The sequence below is a fragment of the Castanea sativa genome, chromosome 2 (assembly GCF_040712315.1).
Source record: "Castanea sativa cultivar Marrone di Chiusa Pesio chromosome 2, ASM4071231v1".
NCBI lineage: Eukaryota > Viridiplantae > Streptophyta > Magnoliopsida > Fagales > Fagaceae > Castanea > Castanea sativa.
In genome coordinates this window covers 41,310,346-41,336,852 of record NC_134014.1, presented here as the reverse complement: position 1 = coordinate 41,336,852, position 26,507 = coordinate 41,310,346, and the positions used below count along the sequence as shown (strand labels likewise).

The following is a 26,507-nucleotide window of genomic DNA, read 5'->3' as shown; positions in this document are numbered from 1 at the left end:
TATTTATCTAATTTTTTTTATTAAATGCGACTCACATTAGTCCAACACAATGCTTGTTAACATTTGCTTTTATAATTTTATCATTTATGCTATATTTGGAAGTTTTGAGAGAGAGGAGAGCAGTGGAGAAGAGAGTAGAGGGAAATGGTTATCCTCCACCTTGTTTGGATGTTCTTAAAATTAAGTAGGGGGAATGGAATAATTAGTCTTTTCATTTGTAATTTTGTTAATATAGTATGGACAAATTTGGTAATTCATTTGGTCAAGCATTTATATGCTCCACTCTCCTTCCAAATCTCTCCAATTTGGGGGAATTAAAAATGAGGGGTTAGAAGTAGTTCAATTCCCTCCAAAGCCCTCTAAATCCCTCCCCTTCATACCTTAAAAAAAATCCAAATAAGGTAATTTAATTACTCTTCCTCCCTCTACTCTAGTCCCCCTCCTTCTCCCAACATCCAAACATAGCATTACTCTTATCTATCAACTAAGTTGGGATAGAACTATGTGATATCCTACTAATTTTGAAGTACTTATAAAATAGTTTGTGTTGGTTGGGTACTTTGAACATGTTTATTAGTTTATAAATTTATTCTTTTTTGCATTAGTATTGTTCTAATACTCAATTAAATAAAAAATGACATAAAATAAAATAAAAAACTGACCAACCTGATCTAAGTGAAGAAAATTAAAACTTCTCTCTTCTTGGCTCTCAGTATTTGGGGATAGTAAAAGCTCCTAACTTGCATTTCCTCAAACGCAAGATTCCAACCTCTTTGTTTAGGTTCTCTTGATCGTAGTAGGGGATCTCATACCTTGTCTTTTCTCCTTTTTCATTAGCTTTATACCCTCCTGGCCTTTACCATTAACCTTTCTATACTTTACTCACATCTAATCTTTTCATTTTCCTCATTTTCACTATACCTTATTTAGTCCCTCACATGGATTAGTCTATGGAAGAATTATGGAAGAAATTTAGTCTCTCTGAGGAGGAAAAAGGAGTATTGTTCGTTAATTCTTAGGATGTAGCAAAATCGAAGGAAGAAGCTCAATTGAGCCTTTTATTTAGGCTACAAATTAACAAGGATTTCAACAAGGAGGCTTTCAAGTCCACCCTTCATCAGTTGTGGAAGGGTCCTGATCGGGTAATCATGAAAGAAGTGGGGAACAAGTTATTTTTGGCAGTTTTTGTCACGGAGGAGCATATGAACGATGTGTTGGACAAAAGCCCTTGGTCTTTTGACAAGAGACTAGTTTTGTTGAAACGTTTTGATGGTGACCTTAGCCCTGGTAATGTCAAATTTCAACGGTCTCCTTTTTGGATTAGGGTCTTTAATAGCCCAATAAAAAGCATGAACCTATCAGTTGGTAATCACAGTGCCAATGAGATTGGTATTTTTCTTTTGATTGATGCTCCTAAGAGTGGCCTGGCGTGGGGTTCTTTCCTTCATATGAGGGTGGATATTGAAATTACAAAACCGTTAATGAGAGGGAAGATGCTTCAAATTGAAAACGTTGACAAGGGGTGGATTTATTTTAAGTATGATAGACTGCCTACATTTTGCTACCATTATGGAATTCTTGGACACCAAGAACATGAATGTCAAAGTATCAGGAAAGGGTGTATTTCAACGGATGAAGAGGACTTTCAATTCGGTCCCTGGCTTCGAGTAGCAGGCCTAAAGAACAATCAGGGCAAACAATCTTTCAACCAATCAAAAGCCAGTGATGAAATTGATGAAGAAATTCTGATCTTAGAAGTGGAGGAGGATGGAGGAGCTTCTTCCCCAAACCGGTCACTGATGATCAAACCCTTGCTGGTCGGAAAGTTGATCTAAAAAACAACAGTCTCTCAATTGGATGACTCCTCAAGAATTTCGGAGAACTAGGTACCTTCGAAATCACAAAATCCTGTTTCAAATTTGAATTCCAATAAAGCCGCAAACCCTATCCCCTTTCAATTTCAAATTCAAATTTGGATAAACTCCCCTATACTACAAATTCGGAGATGAACCCAATCTTAGTGGGCATCAATTCGGATACTGCCTCTACTAAGGTTAGTGATCTAATCCAAACCACCCTGATATGTATGGAGAAGGAGATGTTTCTTAAGCCAGAAGACCTGAGTGAAAGGAATCGTTTGATGGAAAGGAAATCAACAAATTTTTTTTGAGATAAATACAAAAGATTCAAATGGGGAATTTTCAAATTGTGTTGTTGAGATGGAATTGTCCCCAATTATCATGGAGGATTATCCGGAGAATAAAAAAAAAATCCCTTCGCTCTTGGAAGCAAATTCTTCGTCAGTCTAATACTACTTCATCTGCTGAAGTTCATGAAACACCTTCATATCCTCTAAAACGTCCACAATCAAATTGTTCACAGCAAGGGCTCTGGTTTTCAAAAAACTAGCTATTGAGGGTGATAGTTAGGCACGTCAGCATTTGGTCAGTGGAGATATTTTCCCCTCTCCATCTCTTACATGAAAATCCTAAGCCTCAATTGCCGTGGGCTTGGGATCCCAGAGGCAGTACAAGAACTCCGCTGTCTGATAAGCGAAGAAGGTCCCAAGATTCTCTTTCTCTTTGAAACTAAGCTGGAAAGGGATGGTTTTAGAAGATTAAAGAGGAAAATAAATTTTCAGAATGGGTTTGAAGTTCCTAGAATCGGTTTGGGGGGTGGTTTAGCCCTGCTGTGGCGGGATAATGTGGATGTTGATGTCCAAACATCATCTCCACACCATATTGATGCTCTTATAAATCAGAATAGGGTTGTTTGGCGCTTTATTGGTTTTTATGGACATCTTGATACATCACAGAGAGGTGAATCATGGGAGTTAATGCGTCAATTAAACACACCGTTCTCTCTCTTGTGGCTTTTACTAGGAGATTTTAACGAGATCTTTCATCCTAATGAGTATTGTGGAAGTGGTTCTCGACCTTACAATCAAATTGTAGAATTTACCAGGGCTGTAGATGATTGTTCTTTAATTGATTTGGGTTTTAGTGGTCCAAAATACACATGGTGCAACAGAAGGTTCGAAGGTAATCTGGTCTATGCAAGACTTGACCGTGGCTTGTATAATCTGGAGTGGCTAAATTTATTTCCACATTCCAAACTGCCACATAAACCATTTGGTTTCTTTGATCACATGGCTTTGGTGGCAAAACTTCATACATCAGCTGGAAACTCTTCTGTTAAGAAACACAGATTCTTTCAGTTTGAGGCATTTTGGATGCGTGACCCAAAATGTGAGGACATTATCAGATCTAGTTGGGATACAATACAATGGGGTACTCCAATGTTTCGGTTAACACAGAAGATCAAAGCAGTCAGAGTGGCCCTTCTCCAATGGGGTGGCAGTAATGCAAGGGGCCTTATACAATCTATATCAGAGAAGATGAATTTACTCACAAGTTTGGAGCTTGAATGTCAGTAAGAACCTTCTAATCAGCAGCTTTCTAATGCACGAAATGCTATCAGAGAGGAACTCAATGAATTAATTGCTCAGGCAAATACCTATTGGCATCAACGTTCAAGAATCTCATGGTTGAAGGATGGAGACTGTAACTCAAAATACTTTCATGCAGTGGCTTCACAGAGAAGAAGGAGTAATGAGATCCAAAAACTTCAAGACGTAGCAGGAAACTGTCACACTCAACAAACAGATTTGGAGAGGATAGTTACTGATTACTTCCAGACAATGTTCACTAGTGCTTCTACAGGTTCTTTTCATCAGGTAATTCATCACGTTCGTGAAGTTGTTACCCCTGATATGACTAACTCGCTGTTGGTAGAATTCTCACATAAGGAAGTGAAGAGAGGATTATTCGAAATGCATCCAACAAAAGCACCTGGGCCTGACGGTATGAATCCTTTATTTTTTCAAAAATATTGGCATATTGTTGGTATTGATGTCTCTAATGCTTTGCTTGATTGTATAAAGTCTGGTAAGATTTTGCAAAGCATAAATTTTTCTCATATCACCTTCATTCCAAAGAAAAAGAATCCAGAACTCATGTCTCACTTTTGACCCATCAGTCTATGCAATGTCATTTTCAAGATTGTCTCTAATGTCTTTGCCAACAGACTTAAGCAGATCCTTGGTGAAATCATATCCGAATGTCAGAGTGCTTTTGTAGTAGACAAAGTGATCACAGATAATATCCTTATATCTTTTGAGACTTTGCACTACATGAAGTCTAAAAGGCAAGGGAATATTGCACATATAGCTTTCAAGCTTGACATGAGTAAGCTTACGACAGGGTGGAATGAGATTATTTGCAGGCTTTGATGCTAAAGATGGGGTTTCATCCTAAGTGGGTTAATCTCATAATGGCAGGGATTTCAACTGTATCCTATTCTGTCTTGGTAAATGGAGTTCCTTCAGGCTTTATCAGACCTTCTCGAGGCATTCGGCAAGAGGATCCACTCTCACCCCATTTATTTCTTCTATATATTGAAGGTTTCTCAGCCTAACTGAAGCGTGCTGCTCACCATAGACAATTACATGGGATTAGTATCTCTAGGGGAGGCCCTCAAATCACCCATCTCCTATTTGCGGATGATAGCTTACTGTTTGGTAATGCTTCTATATCGGAATGTCGCACCATCAAGGAAATTATTACCTCAATATTTTTCAGCACTAACACTCCTCTCTCATTAAGGGAAGATATCAGGCTTTTCTTAAATGCTACTGCCAATGAGCCACTTGAAAAATATTTGGGGTTACCTCCCATTATTGGGAGAGGGAAGAAACAAGCTTTTGCAGACAACAAGAATAGAATCCAATCAAAGTTGTGCAGTTGGAAGGGCGAGCTTCTATCACAGGAGGGCAGAGAGGTGCTTATCAAATCAGTAGCTCAAGCTATCCCAGTGTATCCTATGAACTGTTTTCTCCTTCCCATGAGTTTTTGTGATGAGATCAATTCGATGATGGGACAATTCTGTTGGGGTCAGAAAAATGAGGAAAAGAAACTGTATTGGTTGAGTTGGAAGCACCTATGTTTAGCAAAAAAAGATGGCGGTTTGGGATTTCGAGATCTTAGAAGTTTTAATTTAGCCTTGCTAGCTAAACAGTGTTGGAGGCTTCTGCACAATCAAGACTCCTTATTCTACCAAGTTTATAAAGCCAAGTATTTTCCCAATACTTCCTTTTTAGAAGCTGCTGTTCCTACTCATTCTTTGTATGCTTGGAGAAGCATTACTCATGGGCAACATCTTATCGTTCAAGGGAGTCGATGGAGAGTGGGTGATGGCTCTTTGATTAATATTTGGGCAGATAAATGGCTTCCCTTTGAAATCAATCAGAAGTTTCTCTCCTAGAACAATCCTGCCACCTGAAGCTATAGTTGCTGACTTAATGGATTTTTCATCTCCTCAGCCATGATGGAAAAACATACTTATTGATACAATTTTCTACCCTTTTGAAGCGTCTATCATCAAAGCAATTCCTCTAAGCTTTCGTAGACCAAATGATTCTTCAATCTGGACAAGGAACAAATTTGGTGAATTTTCGGTTTGAAGTGCATACTACTTACAAATTGAAATTGATAGGAATACTAAAGGAAACCAAGCCTCATCCTTTAATCCAGATCGGCTTCATTCTTTTTGGGGAGGTATTTGGGCTGCTCAGATTCCACCTAAGATTAAGACCTTTATTTGGAGAGCATGCCACGACAGTTTACCTACTCGCACTAAACTTTTTGACAGGAAGATTCTGAACTCCTATTCTTGTATGTTCTGTGATGAAGCTGAAACTTGTAATCATTTATTTTTGGAGTGTCCCTTTGCCCAAGCCGTTTGGCTGCAATCTCCCATTTCAAATGATTATAGGTTCCCATCTAATACTAAGTTCATTGATGTCATGGATACTGCATTAAAGAAGTTACTTGCAATAGTCTTTGATACTTTATGCATAGCATGCTAGATGATATGGAAGTGCAAGAACAAGATGGTTTTAGATAACATTGCTCCGTCTCATAAGGATTTATGGACTCGAGCAGAGTTATGCAGAGCAGATTTTATGGATGTGCAGTAGAAAATTGATCTTGTCACCTGATAAGCTAGATGCAGATCAGATGGAGGGTTTACTTGTTGCTGCATCCTACCTTTTGCAACAGCCTAGCAAGTGAGCCATGTTACAAACGTGCCCTAAACAAGTTACTTGATGGTGAAAAAGTGAAGTTCTTGTTTGCTGCTGCCTCTACTGCACGTGCTCAATCTTCTGTAATTAAAATCGTTTCCACCATTTCTCCAGATGATGCAGCTGGGCTTTTTGAAGAATGCATGGGTTTAGTTACTAATTGTAGTGGTATATCAGATAATGTGGAAAGGCAAGCTGAAGTGAGGTCTGCGCACAAGTTGTTCCAGTCTTGTGATGGATTTGATGATATGTTTGAAGCTCTAACAGTGCGTTTGCAGAAAACTGCCTACTGTTGCCATATAAAATTTGGAACTGAAATACCAAAAAACAGTTTTTCCTCCACAAAAAGGAAGAAATCTATGTCTTCTGGAAAAATTTCAGCTAAATGGAAATGTGTCGGTGGAACAAAGGCATTTGATTTTGAGAAGGATTATTCCATTGCTGTTGGAATAGCATGGCAAATCAGGGACTTGCTTATATCAGAGGATTCTCGGAAGGCTATATTGGGGTCTCAAACTCTAGAAATGTCATTTATTCCAATAAAGATCATATCTGATTCTCTGAAGTCAGCATCGTGCAGTGCATGGATTGCAAATACAGGACACATCTCCCATTCTGGCATATACAGTTCTTGCTCTGCATATGACTCTTCAAAATGTTAGCATTAGTAGTCAAAAAGATTGTGGTACTAGGAACAATAGTACTGATTCCTCAAGATCACTTCCGGAGGCAAGTATTTTTTATTTATTTATAATGCTGGTTTTGAACACTCAGAAATATGTTGTTGCTGAGGGGCTCCTAAGTCCTAACCCAATTTTCTGTTTCAGCTGACAGTGTTGGACCAGACAATGGATCACATGCTAAACTGTACAGAGAAGCTACTTGGAGCAGGTGACTCTGGAAAGTACAGCAAATTACCCTCAGAACTTGGGCAAGCTTACAGTAAGACAGGCAGTAGCCATCGACAAGGAAACAAAGAGCCTCAAACAGATGCCTCTAGTCCAAGTGCTCATGCTAAGCAATAATGGATAGGTCACAAATTGCTTGATTATATGCACTTATGCACATATGGAAGTTGGTTGTTAGTTCTATCATATGACGTGATGAAAAGTACTTTTTTGACGCTTCTTTCTGGTGAAATAGAGATAGATCTTTGGATAACTTCAGAGGATGTATGCAAACAGTATTAGTGTTTGGTTCTTAACTGAAAGGTAGTGGTATGAACCGACTCCATATAATGTGAGTGCTGCACGTCATCCCTACTTGGACTATTATTGTCAATTACTTTCTCTCCCCATTGGAGTTTGTGGTTCAACCCTTCAAAATTACCAGCAACACTTGTGTCTAGAGAATTGATGAGGATAGATTTTTAATTTTGTTTTTCAGGATCATGAGGATGGCTATGATAGTGGTTAGCGCAGTTGCATATTTAGAATTCAGTATTCTTAGAACATTTTGTGGGCTCATTTGTCTCTCTCTCCAGTCTCTGTGGCAAAGACTTTTGAGTCCTCATGTAGGTTAGTAAAAAAAGGTTGTACTCAAATACATAAAGCTCTCCCACTTCTATGGGGTCTAGCAGAGGGGATTTATAAGCAGCTTTTTTTTTTTTTGAGAATTTGATTCTCAGACTTGAACTTGTAACATGCTGCTTTGGGTGGAAGGCATTTTCCATTGCATCAAGGCTCGACCTCTTTTTTGTTTACAAATATTTTGTTCATTGTGTTTGACAATAGAAAAGTATAGAACCAACTGCCACTCTTCTATAGTAGAGGTAGGAAATGCTCATTGTAGTTGAGTACTTATATCACATTGGACAATTAGGTAGTTAATTCTCTCATATTCCAGTCATTCGGGAAAGTTGTATAATTTTTAAACTATGATGAATTTAGAATAAGGTCTTACTTTTCACCTGCATGTGCACTATGTTTTTCAAAAAATCAAATCATATTTTAGTTCTTTATTGTAGTGCTGTCTTATATATAACTGACCACAAAAGAACTTGAAGAGCTCTATTGCTCGTTGGGGGGGGGGGGGGGGGGAAATGGGGTGTCTGGAAAGCCACTAAAAAGGAGCTTTATTAAAAGGTCCTTAAAGCTATGGCTAAAAATGAAATTTGAAACTTTTAGGAAAAAGCTCTACAATTCACTGTTCATGTTTTATAAATTCAGAATTTTAAAGAACTATTCACTGTAATTTGCCAAGCACTCAAAGCTTTATTACTAATACTCAATGTTTAAAGCTCTCACGACATTGCCAGATGAGCACTAATAGTTTTGTAATTTCTTGTAGATTCTCCCAATATTGAACAAAAAAGAGTACTAATTAAAGTGAAGATGCTTTCTGCAAGTCTCAAGTTCATGGTTGATGCCGCTATGATGGGTTTTCTTTCTCACTATTATGGACAGTTGTTAAAGTTCACATCAAGATATGTACAATACATCATTTCCGCTTTAGGGCAACAATCTCATGACCAATTTCAGTTTGAGGAGGAAGATTTGAAAGATATAGTTGTGTGTGTGAAGAGCTCCTTCACCTATGCAGCGAAGTTGCTTAATCTAGTTCACAGAGCTGTCAGTGAAGCTTCACCACTTCCTCCTGAAGCTTTTGATGTTGCCAACAATTTGCTTGATCTAATCACCTCAATTGAATTACACTTGGGATCTGGTAAAGCAGCAAGTCTTGTTGCCGCAGCAAAGCCTTGGTTGCCCGATTTGATTCTGGCATTAGGATCCGGGAACATACTGAAAGAGACTCAAGGAGAAGGGATTCATTTTCATGCATCTGATCGCATTAAGGTCCATTTTCCATCATGGCTTTTGAGTTTAGCAAGGACTGAGCTTAGTGAAATGAGTGAAGTTAGCCCAGAAAAAGGATGACGATGACAGAGTTTCTGAATCTGAGGACTTTCCAGTTTTCAAGAAACTTCTTGGAATGATTGTTACATTGCTGAAAGGAAATCCAAACGTACTGGATGCAGTTGGGGTGATTTTCTTAACTGGCTCAGTAGTTGGGCTTGAAAGGAAAGACTTTGGGTTGGTATTGGGACTCGTACACTTTGTTTGTATGAAGTTATTTAGTCGAGATGACAGAGTGGGGTGATATGATGTTGGCTTCTTTGAAAGAAATCTATCCTCAAATAGAGAGAGAACTAGAAGAAGAAAATGACGAAGATGGAAGGCAGAAATTACATGGTGCACAGGAGTTTCTTGAACCTGTTTGGATGTATCATATTTATGAAACAGGGAGGGTTGCAACGATGGAAGAGTAGACGGACTTCTAATTTTATGAGAGGAATATGTGCTCTGATTTTTTTTTTTTGTAAACTACATATTTAGTCCTTAATTTTTACACCATATTTCAATTTGGTTCTTAACTTTTTAATTGTGTCAATTTGGTCCCTAACCTTTTAATGTTATGTCAATTTAGTCATTGCCATTATATATTAGATGAAAATTGCTTACATGACAAACGGCTAAAATAAAATTTTAGTTTATTGTCATATCAACGGAAACTAATTTTTTAATTTGGCCATTAGACACGTCATCAATTTTCATCCAAAAGATAACTATAGGGACTAAATTGACACAGTACTAAAAGGTTAGGGATTAAATTGACACAATTGAAAGGTTGGGGATCAAATTGAAATATGGTGTATAGGATAGGGACCAAATACGTAGTTTATCCTTTTTTTAAAAAATTTTTTTTTTAATAATTATTTTTATTCAAAGAAAATTAAAATATGATGCTCGACTTTTTACCTAACTGGTTGACTCAAGAAAGGACCAAACCTCAAAGAGTTCTTATTAATATCCAAATCTTTTATCTAATTTTGAAAATTTAATTATTAAATTGCAAGTTTTTTATATTTTAAACATACATATTAAATTTCTTTATAAATAAACTTCTTTATAATGCATAATTTTAGATAAAAAAAATACTTGAAATATAAATATTTAATTGATAACATAATTATTGATTTTTTTTTTTATCTTTTTAAAATTTTGCAAGCATGAAATATATAGTGAGAAGTAAAAACATGTAATCCAACGGTTAGATTTTCACATCTTTCCAATAAAAATATATAGTTGTTCGAAGAGTCTTTTCCATATTGATATATGAGGATTTGCGCTCCTGAGATTTTCTTATTTAGGTTTCCACTTTAGCATATGTTGTATTTATATTAAAGTATTAATTTATTAAATGAGCCAACATCGTAAATATATATATATATATATATATATTAATTATTTATAGTTGTGTGTTAATTATTTGTATTAGAGGAATTTATATGATTATATTTATAAATTTTATATAAGATTTTTTTTGGAACAATAATAATAGATTTAGAATATGACATTTTTTCTCATGTTTAGCTGTTTTGACAATACTTGACAAAAGAAATAAAAAATTCAATATTTGTAAAGTCACTAAAATTAGTCTTAATGAGCTGTAAATGAACCAAGTTTTTTATGAACAACTCGAGAAAAAGCTTGTTCATATTTGTTTGTTTAGCAGACAAGTCAAACTCAAGCACAAGTTTAGACTTGACTATTAATTAAGTCAAGCTCAAATATAATATTATGCTTATGAAAAAAATTTATGAGCATGCAGGCTCGATTCAAATATATTAAAAGTATACATGTCCAAAAATATACTTATGTAAACTTGAGGATAGATTGTGTAAGTTTATAACTAGGTTCATATAATATCAAATTTGAGTTTGTAGTTTATTGATAATATAAACAATTCATTTGTTGTAACATTCATAGATTTGTGAAGGAACAAGAAATTTTAGTAATGGTTTTACTATATATTAGAAAACAATAAGTTCAAGCTTAAACGAGCCGAGCCAAATATTAAAAGTTTAAGCTTGTTGATTTAATTTTTTTTTTTTTTGAACATGACCGAAACTTGAGATCATCACCAAACAATATTACATGTTCCTTGGTTCATTTTCTTGCAGAGCAAGTTTGAGGTTTTCAATTGTTACTTGATATAGTAAAACCATGACTAAAAAGTTTTTTCCTTGCAGAAGGCTAAGAATTTTTTATTATGAATGGATTGTTCATATAATCAATAAAATACAAATAATAAATTGATACCATATGAACCTATTTACAAGTTTATACATTTTAATTTCAAGACTATATAAATATATATATTTTCAAACTAATATACATATAAAAATATAATATTATATATAGTTAAATCGAGCTCAAATGTTCACAAGCTTGTTTATAAACACATTATTATGTTTAAGCTTGAACCGGGCTTGTTTACTAGTTGATGCTAAAGTTGGGCTTGAGCTTGGCGACTTAGCCTATATACTAAACAAATGAACAAAAACAAGCTTTTTTCTGAGTTAAGCTTGAGTTGTTTATAAAAAACTTGGTTCATTTGAATAATTTGCAAAAACATGAAGATTTTAGAATTGATGATGTTATACAAAAACATTATAACATCATCCATTCTAAAATCTTTGCAAAGTCTTTTTGTTTATTTTCTCTAACAGAAGGGTTGTACACACAACACACTTCTATGTCAAGAAGGATTACTAGAAAAAATAAATAAAGCAATTCCATTTATGTAGACTGAAAGTAAATACATGATAATCTAATTACATAAGAGCATTACCATCAGCTCTTCTATAAAAAAATGATATTTGGACACACCAAAAGTCTACTTTATTATTTTACTACATCATTTTACAATATCTCATTCACCACATGTTTTATTCTTCAATTCTATACATTAAAATAATATTTACAACACTTTAAAATAATATATTAACTCCTCTCATCATCATCACCATCAACAACAACAACAGTAACAATGGCACAACCATCACTGCCGCAACAACACCGACACCACCTTAAAAAAAAAAAAAAAAAACCACAACTAGAAAATAAAAATCCACAACAACCCAAAAAATAACTCCACCACCACCCACAATCACATGAAACTCACAACCGAGAAAAAAAAAAAAAAAGCCCAAACTTACATGCGATCTCTACTAGTCGACCTCATCGATGAGGCCAAACTCCACGGCAATGGCTGATCTCAATAGCAACGATTTAGGTGGAGAAAAAAGAAGAAAGAGAGAGAAAATGACAGGAAAAAAAAAACAGAGAGGCGCAGAGAAAGTGATAAAAAAAGAAAAAAGGAAAAAAAGAGAGAAAAAAGAGACGTGAAGCTTTTGCAGAGAGAAGAAGAAAAAAGGAAGAAGTAAAGAGGAAAAGAGAGTGACAAAGATGAAGGAGTGGTGGAGAAAGAAAGAAGAAAAAGAAAAAGAAAGAGAGAGAAGAAACAAAGTAAAAAAGGATGAGAGAGAAATGAATAAAAAAATTATTATTATTTTGGTTTTTGGATGTTTGGTGTGTCAAATGCCAAATACACAGCTGATGAGAATGTTCTGACAGTATAAAAACCTAAATCTAGAAGACGGCTTTGTATGATGTCAGCTTCAGCTTGTAAGAGACCTTACATATCTACAAGAGAAGAAAATATTGGAAACAAAAGTTGTTTGGTGAAATTACCAAGAGTTGGGTGACAGGTTCCTGCTATGAGATTTCCAATTCTCTACAACCTTGTAAGCATCTAACCAGAGGGGACTTCAGGCCAACAAATTTTTACTTCAATGAATCTCTCTTTACCCCCCAAAAAAAAAATCTCTGACCCATGTTGCTCATACAGGGATCATCTTTAAGCCAGCAGCAATTGGCATGCCCAAAAATCCAATGAAGACACTAAGGAACCACTGTGCAAAAGTGAGAGGCGTTGTGTTTGCAAACGTTCCCAGGAACTCAATTATTATGATTTGGAAGATTACAGTGCAACTGAGGACGGCCACAAAAACGTAGTTATTCAGTATGCCTTTGAGAACATCTATTTCCTCCATCTCACGTGAGCTTACTTCATTAAAAATCTGTAAGGATCAAATCAAATCAAATCAAATCAAATCACTTTGCTGTAAGCTGATTAATATATCTTATAACTAAGAAATAGAAAATACTTCAATGTTCACTAATCTTTGTGACTCGGTGAATTACTAGATTCCATTTAAAGAAATGCAAGTGTTAAAGCAATAAAGTTGCAACAATAAATTTGAATCCTCTGCAAAGTAGACAAACTAAGGAACTCTATGCAAAAAGAGGAGTACCAGTGATTAGTGTCTTGAACTAAATTGCACAGGACGTATGGAAAACTTGTCAAGTCCATTTGATAAAGTGGAAAAGAGAAGTGTGGTGATCAGCTTTTCAGAACCTGAATCTATTTTAGCAATCTATATGACACCCTATTTAGGTCACTTTGCAATCATAGGAAATGGAACAAAACTCTTGGTTTTAGGCTTCAAAAGATAACATCATTTCCCATTAACATAGATCAATCTATACTAATTAAACAGGGTTCATGACAAATCATTGTTGTAGATCTTTCAGAAAAAGTTACCTGGCAAAAGACAAATGAGTTGAAAATAAGTGTGTTCAGGATCAGATCAGAATTTGGGCCTTCAAGACCGAACATCCCTTTTCCTTTTGATTGAAGCAACCAAATTACCACAAACTGATATACAGACTGCCCTAAGATATTCCTCCACATGACATTACTGATAAAATTCCCTTTCCTTCCAACTGGTGAACGCTTCATCAGGTCATCATTTGGAGGCTCAGTTGCAAGTGCAAGTGCTCCCAATGTATCCATGATCATGTTGACCCATAATAGCTGAACAGCTGTGAGGGGTGCAGTCCCTGAATGCACAATTTTTTTGCGAAGGTATTAGCAGAAATGATAAAATGGTTCTTTTAACATAAAAGGAAGGCAAGTTCAATATGAAAACAAATAGCATGTGGGCTTCTCTAACCTGTTAGACAAGCTGAAGAGAAGTTAACAATCAATGCAACCACATTAACAGTCAGCTGGAACTGTACAAATTTTTGAATATTTATGTAAACTGAACGTCCCCATTTGGCCACTGTCACAATCGTGGAGAAATTATCATCCAGAATTATCACATCAGCACTTTCTTTAGCCACCTGAATTTAGTAAAGATTAGTTGAATTGTTCACAATGTGTGCCTATGTTTTCATATGGGAATATTAGACAACTTTGTTATATACTCACCTCAGTTCCAGCAATGCCCATTGCTAGTCCAATATCGGCTTCATGAAGTGCAGGGGCATCATTTGTTCCATCACCAGTTACAGCAACAACCTCACCTAATGAGGTACGCAAGTGCTTCACTAGAGTATGCTTGTCTAGAGGTGAAGATCGAGCCATCACCTATAGATATAAAGTCAAACCTTATTGTTGCTAATTAGAAAAAACCATACTTATTACCGAGTGATCCAATAAATTACCTGAAGTTTAGGAATTATTTTGAGCATTTCCTCCTCACTTTTCTCCCGGAATTCTGGACCTTCAATGGCTATACCATCATCTGTGAGAATCCCGCACTCCCTAGCTATAGCCTTTGCAGTATTAATATTGTCTCCTGTAACCATTCGTACAGTAATTCCAGCCGAACGGCAAACTGCAACAGACTCCTTAACACCAGGACGTACAGGATCTTTAATACCTACTATTCCTATACAAGTATACCCCGAAACTGGGATGGGATTCTCAACAGAGAACCCATTTTCTAGTTCCATATAAGCAAGGCAGAGAGTTCGTAGTGCCTCATTAGCAAATTGATTAATTGTATCATTAAGATAATTAATGGTTGCTTCATCAAGGGGAACAATCTCACCATTTGCATTGATCACCTTATCACAGGCAGCCAATATTATCTCTGAAGCACCTTTACTGTGGGCTCGTAAACTACCTTCAGGAAGCTCCAGTACTACCCCCATCCGTTTCTTCACAGAATTGAACGGCTCAACTTTAAGAAGTTTAGATGCTTGTCTCTCAGCATGAAAATTCCCACCAAGTGACAAGCCAAACTCCAACAAAGCAGTATCAGTGGGTGTTCCCAGAATCTCAGATTTGCCATTTTTGTTTACAACAACTTCTCCTCCAGTATTATTAAATATTGATTGTAGCAGAATTTTCACAGCAGAATCTGGGAGTTCAGAGCACAAGCTGGAAGCATCAAGAGGTTTGCTCACTTCCCTGACATTCATGCAAATGCAAGATTTTACAACTGCCATATGGTTGGTAGTTAGTGTCCCAGTTTTGTCGCTACAAATACATGTGGATGATCCCATAGTCTCACATGCTGCCAAATGGCGCACAAGTGCTTTATCATTCATCATCTTTTTCATGGCAAAGGCAAGGCTCAATGTTACAGCCAATGGAAGCCCTTCTGGAACAGCAACAACAACAATTGTAACAGCAACAGCGAAAAATTCCAACATTTTCAAAGCTTCATCTCCAGACCACCTCAAGTAAGTTCCATCTTGCCATTTACGGCTCATCAATCCTTGCACCAACACTGCAAAAGTCACAATGGCAAAGAAAAGTCCAACCTTACCGATGATTGTTGCCACTCCATTCAATTTTACCTGCAATGGGGTTTCATCATCTCCACCTTCACTAAGAGTTTCCATCAATTTTCCCCATTGGGTCCTCATCCCAACAGTAGTAACCATCATCTTGCATGATCCATCCCGAACCTTAGTTCCAGATAGAAGAAAAGGATTTTCTGCAGTCACCATTACTGGCTCGCTCTCCCCAGTTAAACTTGATTCATCAATTAACACAGAAAAACCTGAAACAAAAACTCCATCTGCAGGGACTTGGTCACCGATAGCAAGATGTACAATATCGCCTGGAAGTAAATCATATATTGACATCTTCTGCCTATATCCATTTCTTGTAACCTGAATAGCAATCTTCTTTTGTTCCTTGTCCAAATCCTTGAATTGTAAAGATTGACGATAATCACTTGTTGCGGTGACAAAAACAACCAACAAGATGCTTGCAACTATTCCTAGGCCATCATGAGCCCCTTTTGGCCATCCTTCCATAACTATGCCAACAAGCAAAGACACAAAAGCACATACTCCAAGGATCATAAGAGTCAGGTCTTGAAGGGCTTCCCAAATAAATACCAAGAAACTCCGCCCTTCACTCTCAGTAAATTTATTAATTCCAAAAATCTCCTGTCTGCGATTCAGCAAATCACTATCAGTAGTAAGCCCATTGATGGTTGAAGTGGAGAGCTTTTCTGCAATACCAGCTACTCCACCATGAAGATTCAGCTTCTCCAAATTATGACCTTCAACAATAGATCCCAATTCTTCACCACAAATTCCAAAACCTGCAGCTTTAACTTCCTCAGGTATAGAGTAGTCACTTGGTTGCACGCCTGCAGATATCAAAGTCAGAATGGAGAACCTTTTAATATAATCTAAATTTACATTAACCTTGAAGAAACTTGCCTTGGATAAATTGAAATGCAGCTTTGGAAACTATAACAGCAACCCTTAACTTCTCCTACAATACTCAAATAGAAAAGTAGTTAGTCTCCCAAGTTTTAATCCAGTTACGATCATAACCTCTGTACAGTTTGGTTTTGGTAATCCATCCGCACAAAAGGAATTCAGGTATCTGGATTTCCATTTTGTATCCAAAGTCTTAAAAAAAAAGAGTAAGTCAAGGAATGCAATTATTAACAAGAAGATATAAGAACTACAAGAGTAACTGGACTAAGAAACGTAAAATACAACCCAAGGGGAGGCACAAAGTATGTGAATTTTAAAATGAAACGCAATTATCTTTTGAAATATTCAATATACTTCAGGGATTTTTAGATTAACAAGTAACGAACTCCTACCTGTTGCGTTCATGATTAGTAATGAGGTCTAAAATAATAATAACTTCATGACACAATTCATGTTTTTTATTTTATTTTTTAAATGCAATTCGTGTTCTATTCTAATACCAAAGTGCTCATTCTGCTTTGAGAAATTTAAATTCACATAAGATTCTCTTTCTAAGATCAAGCTCATGTTACCACTTCCACCAATTACTTTTCATGGAAAAGCTGAGTCAAGATACCAGTTGGCTTTTTCAGTTTCCAAAGCTGGATTACTGGCTAATGTGATTATTTAACATGGTCTTTTCCCACTTGATTACGACTTAATATTTGTGAACTGTGATACTAGGCCAATCAAAAACAAAGAGGTTTTGATTGAATAAGCCGTGACTGAAAATTCCATCTCAATATATATTTGATCGGATCAGATTACGAATATCGGTAGTGTTGATGTTTATGTCAATCTTGGACTATGGAATTATTAAGCACCAGATATAATTAAAAATGGTTCGAAACTTTGAGATTAAGTATGAAATGATAAACAAGCCAATGGCATGAGCCAAAGAAGGGGAGCAAATCATATAAAATTACTTCAAGTATTATTTATTTATTTTAAAATATTTTTACAAGTATTGTTTATTTTTTGTCTCTACAAAGTACAAATATATCATACCATTATATTTTGTACGTTTGATCAATATTTTTTTAAGGTGAACTATGTTATAGTTTATATACAACTAAACTTGTTTCAAATTTATTATTCAAATTTCTCATCTCTTAGCGAATAATGAGATTATCGTAATAATAAAAATTCATTACAAAATTACAATGTTATCTTAACCAAAATTAAAATGTAACAAAAGGAATAAAAGATAGACTTTATAATAATTTATTACTCAAAAAATTGGTAGGCATATTCAAATTCGTAGTTATGTAGATTGTTTTTGACGTAAACTCAAATTCTTATTTCCAAAAAAACTAAGTATTAACCCAAATCAAAATTCAACCAAAGTTATAATAGGGAGAGAAAAGACTTTGTAATGGGAAATTAAAAAAAGAAAAAGAAAAAACACAATATCAAAACACATTTTTAAATAAAAAACCATCGGAGTGTAAGTACTCATAGTTTTTTGCGGGGCTAATATGGAATGAATACAAGAAATGATATCGAAGGAGAAAAAGAGTCAAAATACAAAAAAGAGAAAATGATAAAATGTAATAATAAAATAGAGAGTAGTAAGGAGATAAAGAAGTAAAGTAGAGAGTAGTAAGCAAGGAAGAGGCGAAACAAAATCAACTTGAATTTGGGATAGCTATTCGAAATCTTAGTGAAAGACTGGATTTGGGGAGATAAAGAGGGAGGGGAAAAGTTGAAGAAAGTAAAATAATAAATGTGGACTAGAGAAAATAAGAGGGTTTTTTTTTTTCTGAATAGGGAAAATAAGAGTTTAGAAAGAGAAAATAAGAGGTAGAAAATAAGTGGATGATGTGACTGCTGATATGGCTTAACAGAATTGTAGCAATATGTAGACTATAATAATAATAATAATAATAATAATAATAGATCTATTGGCCTAACTGCTCCCAAGGTTACTACATAGATACAAAATTCCTTTAAAAAAAAAATTCAAAGCCAAACTTGCATGTCGGTATAAACAAATCTTAAGGCCCGTTTGGTAACGTTGTTCTAGTAATGTTATTTGTATTTTTTGAAAATACGTATGAGTGAAAATACGTGTAATATTGTTTAAAAACTGAAAACTATTACTTAAAATGTCATATCAAACAGCCCCTTAAATTGTCCAAAAGGTGGTGTGTTTTCTCACCACAAATTACAAAGTGACTTGCTGCCTTTTTTTACTTTTTAGATAGTCATGTTCCCTTCTACTTTACTAGTCAGGGTGCGTGTAAAGATGATCACGTTTTAAGTTAGCGTGTTGGATAATTTCTTTAGAATAGACCAAATAAGTTAGTTAAAAATTAATTATGCACATTAAATTTTTTTTTACAACCATAAATTTGTGCAACGGCTGCTGTTGGCCATAATTGCTAATCAGATACTTTTTTTTTTTAATACTAAGTATTTATACAAATACAGCTAAGAAGTATACGATCTTCTTTATGGACGGCATTCAAAAAAAAATTAATTGGTAATTTGTACAAGCAACGCATCTAGAGAGTCTTGAATTAGTGAGTCTTGAACAGAAGATTGGGATAATTCAGTTTTAATAGTCTAGAGATGAAGATTGGCAACCTCGGACGGAGACTAGTCAAAGCAGAATGAGGGTCAAACTATTGTGACAAAGCACAGGTTGCGTAATGAATTTTCTATTGCCGCTCTTGTAAGGAAAAAAACAAGTTGGTTCAATTCAAGGTGTTTGGTTTGTAAACGCCGCAGAAAAAGAAGATAAAGAAATTATAAAATTGAAAAGAACAAATTGGGTTTCAAAAGTGAGAGCATTTACGTTGAGGACTCAATTAGGGTAATTTGGGGCTGTTTGATTGAGGGGTTTGAGTAATATTGTTTAGAGATTTTTGATATATGTATGTATGAAAAAGTGTGTAAAAATGTGTGTAATGCTATTTAAAATGTAAGTTATTGTGTTAGAATTAACATGCCAAATAGGGCCTTGAAAATTTAAACATCGACTTCAAAAAATTTATTTAATTAATTGCAACTATTAGGCTACTTTTACAATATTTTTCACAACAAATCATAAATGATTAATTGATATTGGTTTTAATTTAAACCTACCACTGAAATTACTTTTCTACCTCATGTAACAAACTTGTTAAATGGGATTTGATGTATTGAACCTTACACTGCAGTTTTATGATGTTGCCACGTGTCAATACTAGATAAGAGCAATTGAAGATTCTAATTTTGAGAGAGTTTTAACCTATGACGTTTGCTCCTGATAATAGTTATTTATCATCAGATCAAGACACCAATCAGTGATTAATAGTTCGCTAAAATAAAAATAAAAGATTCCAATTTCAAATTTCAACTTTATTCAATGTAGGAATGAAGTGATTTAGGTAGAAACTATAGAGGTTTTATTTCAAAAAGAAGAATGAATTTTTCTTTCGTTTTCTATATGAAATTGAATTTCTTTGGTTATATGTGACGTATATTTCTATTTTCTATAAGCGTTTTTTGTATTCGTTGAATGAAATAAATAAATCATAAATAAAATGAGAGAAAGAGGCGAGACCTTGTTGGTGCGGCGCATAGCCTGAGCTTCGATACGTTTCGAGAGATTGGCCGTAAAACGAAACCTTCGCTTCCGGTTCTTCACAATTCTACACAGCTTCCTCCATCTCTGAAGCACCTCTTCAGACGAGTGCTTCAGTTCCACTTCAAAGTTATTCAAATAAAAGCTCTCCATTTTCACGTTCTAAAATCTCAAATGTGCCTCGCCTCATATATAGGGAGGGAAGCACAACTTTTTTTTTTTTTTGATAAGCAGGAAAGCACAACTTGTCAAAGAAGAAAAGCAGCGGAAAGTTGGAAGAAAAAGCAGCCTTTCTCTTTTCAGAGAAATTTACTTACACTTTGTAGGGAATTTACGTGCTAGCGAGAGCCTGACAAAGAGAGTTAAAAACACGGTAATATTTACTACGTGCTTTCTGGGTAATTTCCTTTTTGCCCCAATTTTTGCTTCTGATTTGGAATTGGAAATAGTAAATGGAACAGGAAATTTTTCGGAGATTGAAAGGAGAAGGAAGAAGATGATCCGAGATTTGATGCACTACTTAAAGAGGTTAATTAGTGTAACTGAACTGGCTGGGTATGCTACTTCCTGGTCTGACAAAGAGAGAGTTAAAAACACGGTATATATATTTATTTATTTTATCTTCGTCTGTTAAAAATCTTAATTTAATTATAATCTAAAATTTTCACCAAATCTTTTTCTTATTATAATTTATAAGTTGATAAAAAAAATAGCAACATAGTGCGCATAAAAAAAATGATAGTACAAGTTAAAATAAAAAAAAACAGCACCTACTTTTAGTGTTTAAATAAAACACTAAATTCTTTGGATTGTAAAACTTAGATACAGTACCATAAGTACTTTTTTTAAAATTAAAACACCTATCAACTTATTTAACAGTAAAATTGCCGTAAAGAAGGAAAAGAAATAAATGGAAATGATTATTCTCCACATTGTTTGGATGTTTTTAAAATTAGTAAGGGAGAAGGGAGTAATTAGCTCTTCCCATTGTTTGGATGTTTTAAAAATTAGGATGGAGAGGAGATGAAATGATTAAATATTTTTAAATAGACAAATTTACCCCTATTTGAAAGTGGACTTGCAATATTAGTTTATGATTAATTTGTTAGATTAAATAATTATGACTATAGCATGCAATATTTCTTTATTTAAAACGTCCAAACAAGGTGGAGGATAACAATAACTTTGCTCAGTCCCTCAGCAACAAATTCTCTAAACTGCCGAAAACTTCAATCAGCCAGATGCTCCTAAACACTGGGACACAATCCTTTTATCTCACAATTCCCACTTGTCAACAGAAAATTGGACAGACAAGTTTAAAGTTTAAACTTTTCTTTTTACCTTATCATCCATCATCACTCATCAAGGTCAAACCCCATTTTCTATTCCCATTTTCCAATAATCCAACAGCAGATAAACACACAAACAATTCATATTTCATCAAATACCATTAACTTTAACACATAACTGGTGCAAACGACAACATTTTATAATACACTTCATACAGCTCCACTTGCCTAAATAGTAACTGACAAATCTATTTAGAAGAATTAATCCCAAGAGTTTACAGTTCAATGATCAATTGAAAAGGTTTTTAGAAGTTGAAATTGTCTTGGAACATTTACTTGTCTAACTGTTAGAGAAATTTAAGGATCAAACATCATTGTGAAGAATAGCTCCTTGCGCTTCTCCATTGGATAGCCAATAAAAGCTCTCAACATATTTGGATTCTTAATAAGATGGAGATAAGCCCTCGTTTGCAATCTAGAATCAATTCCTATCTCATCCAAGAGATGGAACACTTTTGCTCAGGAATGGGAAGACGTGCCATGCTCCTCTCAAAAATTAAATTTCCATCTCTCATTGCTAAAGCAACATTCTGAATTGCTCCCATAATTTGTTCCATGTCCTCATTTTTTGATGTTTTTCTCTTTTTGGCTTTTGAGGAGGCTTCACCCACATTATCACAGCTCTCCAAAGTAACTTCATTTTGAGCAACTAAATGATCAATATCTTCAATGTTCCCCATAGAGCCCTCTCCGATTGAAGTAGCCCACTGTTGCCTCATCTCCGATGCAGTTTCATATTGTTCCCCAGTTGCTCTATCTTTTCCATAAAGCTCAACCAATTTGTCGTAGTTTGGAATTGGTTTGTTCTTAAACTCTTTGGCTTTATGTTTAGCCTATTAAAAAATGACAACAAAATAAGGTCAAACAAGAAAACACTCAAATTTATGCACCATAGTATTCTACTAAACAAGCTTGCATTTACGGTAAAACCCAGTTATAAACAACATATCATTGCAATGTGTAAGACATGACTAGATGCAAAATCTCATCAAAGCATACATCGGAGTCCTTTGAATCATCGAAACAATCCAATTAATTCTCTGTCTAAATATAAGTTCATGGTGCTTTACCCTATTGTAAACTGATATAACATGAAAAAGAAAACCATAGAATTCAATGAAACAATATGAACTCCTAGAGTATAAGTGACAAACTTGGATTAGAATTTCCCAAACTTCTGGTTCAACACTCCACATTTTGGTGACTGGACTCCAAGCAAAACCACTCAATCCATTCTTAAACACATCATAGCAGTTTGACCAATTATACTTGATGGTTTTAATGCAATTTTTCACCTTTTGCTTGTCTATTGGTTTTTCAAATTTTTCTTGCAATTCCTTCACAATATTGTCATAGGCATGTGTGGTGAAGATTGAACCATTTCTATTACCTAGATGATGTTGATGCAAGAGTGCATCAATAAGCGCATCATCCATAACGGCTGTCCAATATTCTCTATCTTTCTTAACCACATCATCAATAGTCCTTTTTCTGACATATTTGAACCTATAAAAAAATATTTGAGCAAATAAATATATTTAACAAAACCATCAGATTTAGCTTGTTGTCATGTGCCCGCCCATTGAATGAAAAAACTTAACAAACAAACTTGCAAAATTTAAGACAAGCTGTTTTGGAAAGAGAAATAATTTAATTTTTATGTTTCAAAAGTAAAGAACTATCAACAAGAAAATGGGAGAGAAGGCAAAGCAAGACCTTTTTTGCAGGCAATCCACTCCCACCCAAAGTGTGGTCCCCCTGTAAAATGCCATATTTACACATTATCCATGGTTGAAATAATAAAAGCTCATTTTACCAACACAACTAAGCAGAGAAAACTAAGCAGACAAATGTAAGCAAGTCGAAAGCAAAAGGTTGCCAACGCAACTTAAAGGACAAAGACATAATGTAAAACAATAGAAAAAGAAAGATTACCTGCAAATTGCCACTGTCACAATGAATGAAGTTTATTAAAATTATACTAAAAACACTGGAACTTGCTATGGTAGTGCTGCTGTTACACAATATAGAGGAATAATTCATTTTGCATACTAAAGAGGAAAGTCTCACACAAACCTCACAAGAAGAATCACGTTCTCAAGTCACAATCAAAACTCATTCAATAGTTTATCCTAAGCAAATTAAATGTATCATATACAAAATGATAAGTCCATAAAAAGAAAATTAAATAATAAAACAATTCTAATGAGAATCAGCCCATTAAAACAAAGACATAATTCTAAATCCACTAGAAGCATTTGTCTACAATTATTAAATTTAGAATAACATCAAGTTGGGTTGGATGTATAATCCCTCCACATATCAGTTGCTATTGAGTTTCTTAAAATCTCTCCTTGGGCAGCATCATCATTATTTTTCTCTCTTTGTGCACCAAACTGTTCATGGGGTTCAAGATTGTTGAAAATTTCTTCGTCCACCTCATGAAGAATTCTACCATCCGGATCTGCCCCAATCAAGTAATTGTGCAAAATGCAACATGCTAAAATTATTTTTTTCTGGGTTAGAACTCCATAAGACGGCTCATTTGAGCTTGCTATTATAGGAAACCTTTTCTTCAAGACTCCAAATGCTCTTTCAATCGCATTGCATAAGGATGCATGTCTAAGGTTGAATAACTCTTTAGGATTTTGTGGTGGATTTCTTGAATACTCTTTTAAGTGATAATGAACTCCTCTATAAGGTGCAAGAGGTGTGCTCCTCAACATGAATCCAGCATCAACAAGGCAATATTTACCTATAGGAATGACATGTATTATTATGTTGTTATACACTAATGGCTAAATTTTTTTTTCTAACAAAATTACCTTGGGGGACTTTTAGCTTATCGCGTCTACTTAATGCATTTTTTAAAATTCTTGAGTCTGACGCAGTTCCTTCTCATCCAGGCAGAACATATGTAAATTTTAAATCAAATGTACATGCCGCTAGCACATTTTGTGTTGGGTAGTCCTTTCTACCATGATATCTTGGTGCATCTTCAATAGGAACTTTTGCTCGAATGTGTGTTCCATCAATTGCCCCAATGCAATCCTGACATGGGAAGAACTAAAACTGTTGAGTACTTACTTCTATATATTAAAATCTTTATATATACCACAATTAAGCTATTAGAGTATGATAATTTTTTTTTTTTACCTTAAAATATGGGAAGAACCTAGAACTGTTGAGTATTTGTACTGAAGTTTGAGATCCATCAGGTTGTTTTAGAAACTTCTCTTCTAGTTGTATCATAAATCTTAATACTTCATGGAAATGACGGTTTATAGTCTCACTAGAGCAACAGAAAAAAAAAAAAAAAAAGGATATTTCCCAATGCTTTACACCATGTGATAATATGTAAAGAAATTTGGCAACTTGTACTTCAATCGTTGCTCGTTTTGTTGGTTGGAGGCCACCTTTTTTATGTAGCATGTCACACAAATCTAAAAAAGCTCCAGGCCCCGTGAGTATAATATCACGACACTTTTTATTTCCAATTATCTCTCTTATTAGTTCATCTTGAATGCTTCGTCTTTCTAAACTCAAACTACTAATTGGGTAAGTTACTTGTCTCCTTTGAGGCCTCCTTCGAAGTATTAACCAATAGGCAACAAGACAAACTACATAAGCAATTGCCATTCGACGTCTCCATTCCCAATCCCATAATACACGTCTCCTTTTTATTCTCTTGTCTATCCATCTAATAAAATTATCCCATGACAGCAAAGCTATTACAATCCATGATATGCATAAATACACTAAGCATGAAAGAGCATATGAAAGGGTTCAGCAATAGACCTGACTCCACTGAAATACAACATTTTATTGATAAAAAAAAGTTAATGGACCTGACTCTATACTCCTAGATACAGTGTGGTAGAGATTCAAAAAAACACTCATTAAGTAAAATAGCAGAAAGATGAGAAAAAATTAGAAGGGAAAAAACTCTCTAAAGCAAGAATTGTCCAAATCAGATGAGGCACAAATTTTGTATCTAAACACTTCTTAAAGGAAGAAATTCTAATCTGTTTAAAAAAGTGAAGCACAGGCACTTTCGTATACCAGTTCCCAACAACTCATTTATTCAACTTGCACTATATAGCTTAAGTCCAACAAGGGGAAGATTATGCAAGTGACACAGTAAATAATATCTTGGTGATAGATTACACACTGTTCAGGAAGGAATCATGGTTGAGATAGCATAGTATCAAATTATAAAATGACATACAAAAGCCAAAAAAATCAGAGTTAAGTAAACAACAGCACACCTAAGACAAAGAACAGAGAAAAAAAGATACAATGATACTTTATCAAGTAATATGTGGAACTTTGGAATGAAGAGTGAGACACACACAGAAAGACACATGTGAATATGCAACAGCATCTCAGGTTGTGTTTTATATGTCATTAATTATATAGAGCAGGGCACAATCTAATCATATGAAAATCTTTCATGATGTTGAGTAACTCCCGACAACTCATTGTTTAGTTTCAATCATTAGATTCCTTCAAGATGACATAAAATAAATAAATAAATAAAGCAAAGAGAGAGACAACTACAAAGTGAGATGCTGCACAAACTCATGTGAGTTTGATCATACACAATCAAACAAGAAATTTATCAAGCACATTGTGAGCAACTCTTTGAAACTTTAAAATTCTAGTTAAAAAATACCCCAAATCAGAAACCCATTCACAAAAAACAAGAAATTACCCAATAAAAATCACAAACACAAACCAATAATCAAAAATCTGACCATAAAATCAAACTTACATAGAATAAACAATCACAAAGCCTAGGTTTAACCATAGTTCATCCATATCTCACGAACTAAAAGGATTGCAAGTGTTTAGATAAAAATAAACAAGAAACACAGATCCATATATAGCTACAATATACAAATTTATGCAAGTTCATAATCTAGACTCACTCAAGTACTTTATCAAACACGTTATGAGCAATACTTTGAAACTTTAAAATTTAAGAAAAAAAAGCCCTCAAATCCGAAACCCACCCACAAATA

General features: G+C 34.7%; 4 protein-coding genes and 1 pseudogene across 4 annotated transcripts; 3 read left to right on the top strand and 2 right to left on the bottom strand.

Moving 5' to 3' along the window:
• The first annotated feature begins 2,479 nt into the window (after window positions 1–2,479).
• Window positions 2,480–5,322, top strand: LOC142625348 (uncharacterized). The gene is made up of 5 exons (XM_075799026.1): window positions 2,480–3,428; window positions 3,588–3,736; window positions 4,061–4,247; window positions 4,340–4,415; window positions 4,527–5,322. The coding sequence occupies exons 1-5, from the start codon at window positions 2,480–2,482 to the stop codon at window positions 5,320–5,322; spliced, it is 2,157 nt and encodes a 718-aa protein (XP_075655141.1).
• A 604-nt stretch (window positions 5,323–5,926) lies between these two features.
• On the top strand, window positions 5,927–7,155 carry LOC142623222 (uncharacterized). Its single transcript, XM_075796619.1, has 2 exons — window positions 5,927–6,871; window positions 6,970–7,155. Exon 1 carries the CDS (start codon window positions 6,067–6,069, stop codon window positions 6,802–6,804), a length of 738 nt encoding a protein of 245 aa, XP_075652734.1. The 5' UTR covers window positions 5,927–6,066; the 3' UTR covers window positions 6,805–6,871; window positions 6,970–7,155.
• Window positions 7,156–8,201: 1,046 nt separating this feature from the next.
• LOC142623221 (uncharacterized) lies at window positions 8,202–9,813 on the top strand (annotated as a pseudogene).
• A 1,990-nt stretch (window positions 9,814–11,803) lies between these two features.
• Window positions 11,804–20,302, bottom strand: LOC142626329 (calcium-transporting ATPase 2, plasma membrane-type-like). The gene is made up of 7 exons (XM_075800150.1): window positions 20,114–20,302; window positions 16,522–16,576; window positions 14,500–16,448; window positions 14,264–14,422; window positions 14,004–14,175; window positions 13,592–13,890; window positions 11,804–13,067 (listed from the first exon to the last, which is right to left on the bottom strand). The coding sequence occupies exons 1-7, from the start codon at window positions 20,285–20,287 to the stop codon at window positions 12,828–12,830; spliced, it is 3,048 nt and encodes a 1,015-aa protein (XP_075656265.1). The 5' UTR covers window positions 20,288–20,302; the 3' UTR covers window positions 11,804–12,827.
• A 1,595-nt stretch (window positions 20,303–21,897) lies between these two features.
• On the bottom strand, window positions 21,898–25,122 carry LOC142625347 (uncharacterized). Its single transcript, XM_075799025.1, has 6 exons — window positions 25,051–25,122; window positions 24,423–24,534; window positions 24,052–24,238; window positions 23,419–23,431; window positions 23,200–23,241; window positions 21,898–22,316 (listed from the first exon to the last, which is right to left on the bottom strand). Exons 1-6 carry the CDS (start codon window positions 25,120–25,122, stop codon window positions 21,912–21,914), a joined length of 831 nt encoding a protein of 276 aa, XP_075655140.1. The 3' UTR covers window positions 21,898–21,911.
• Window positions 25,123–26,507: the final 1,385 nt, after the last annotated feature.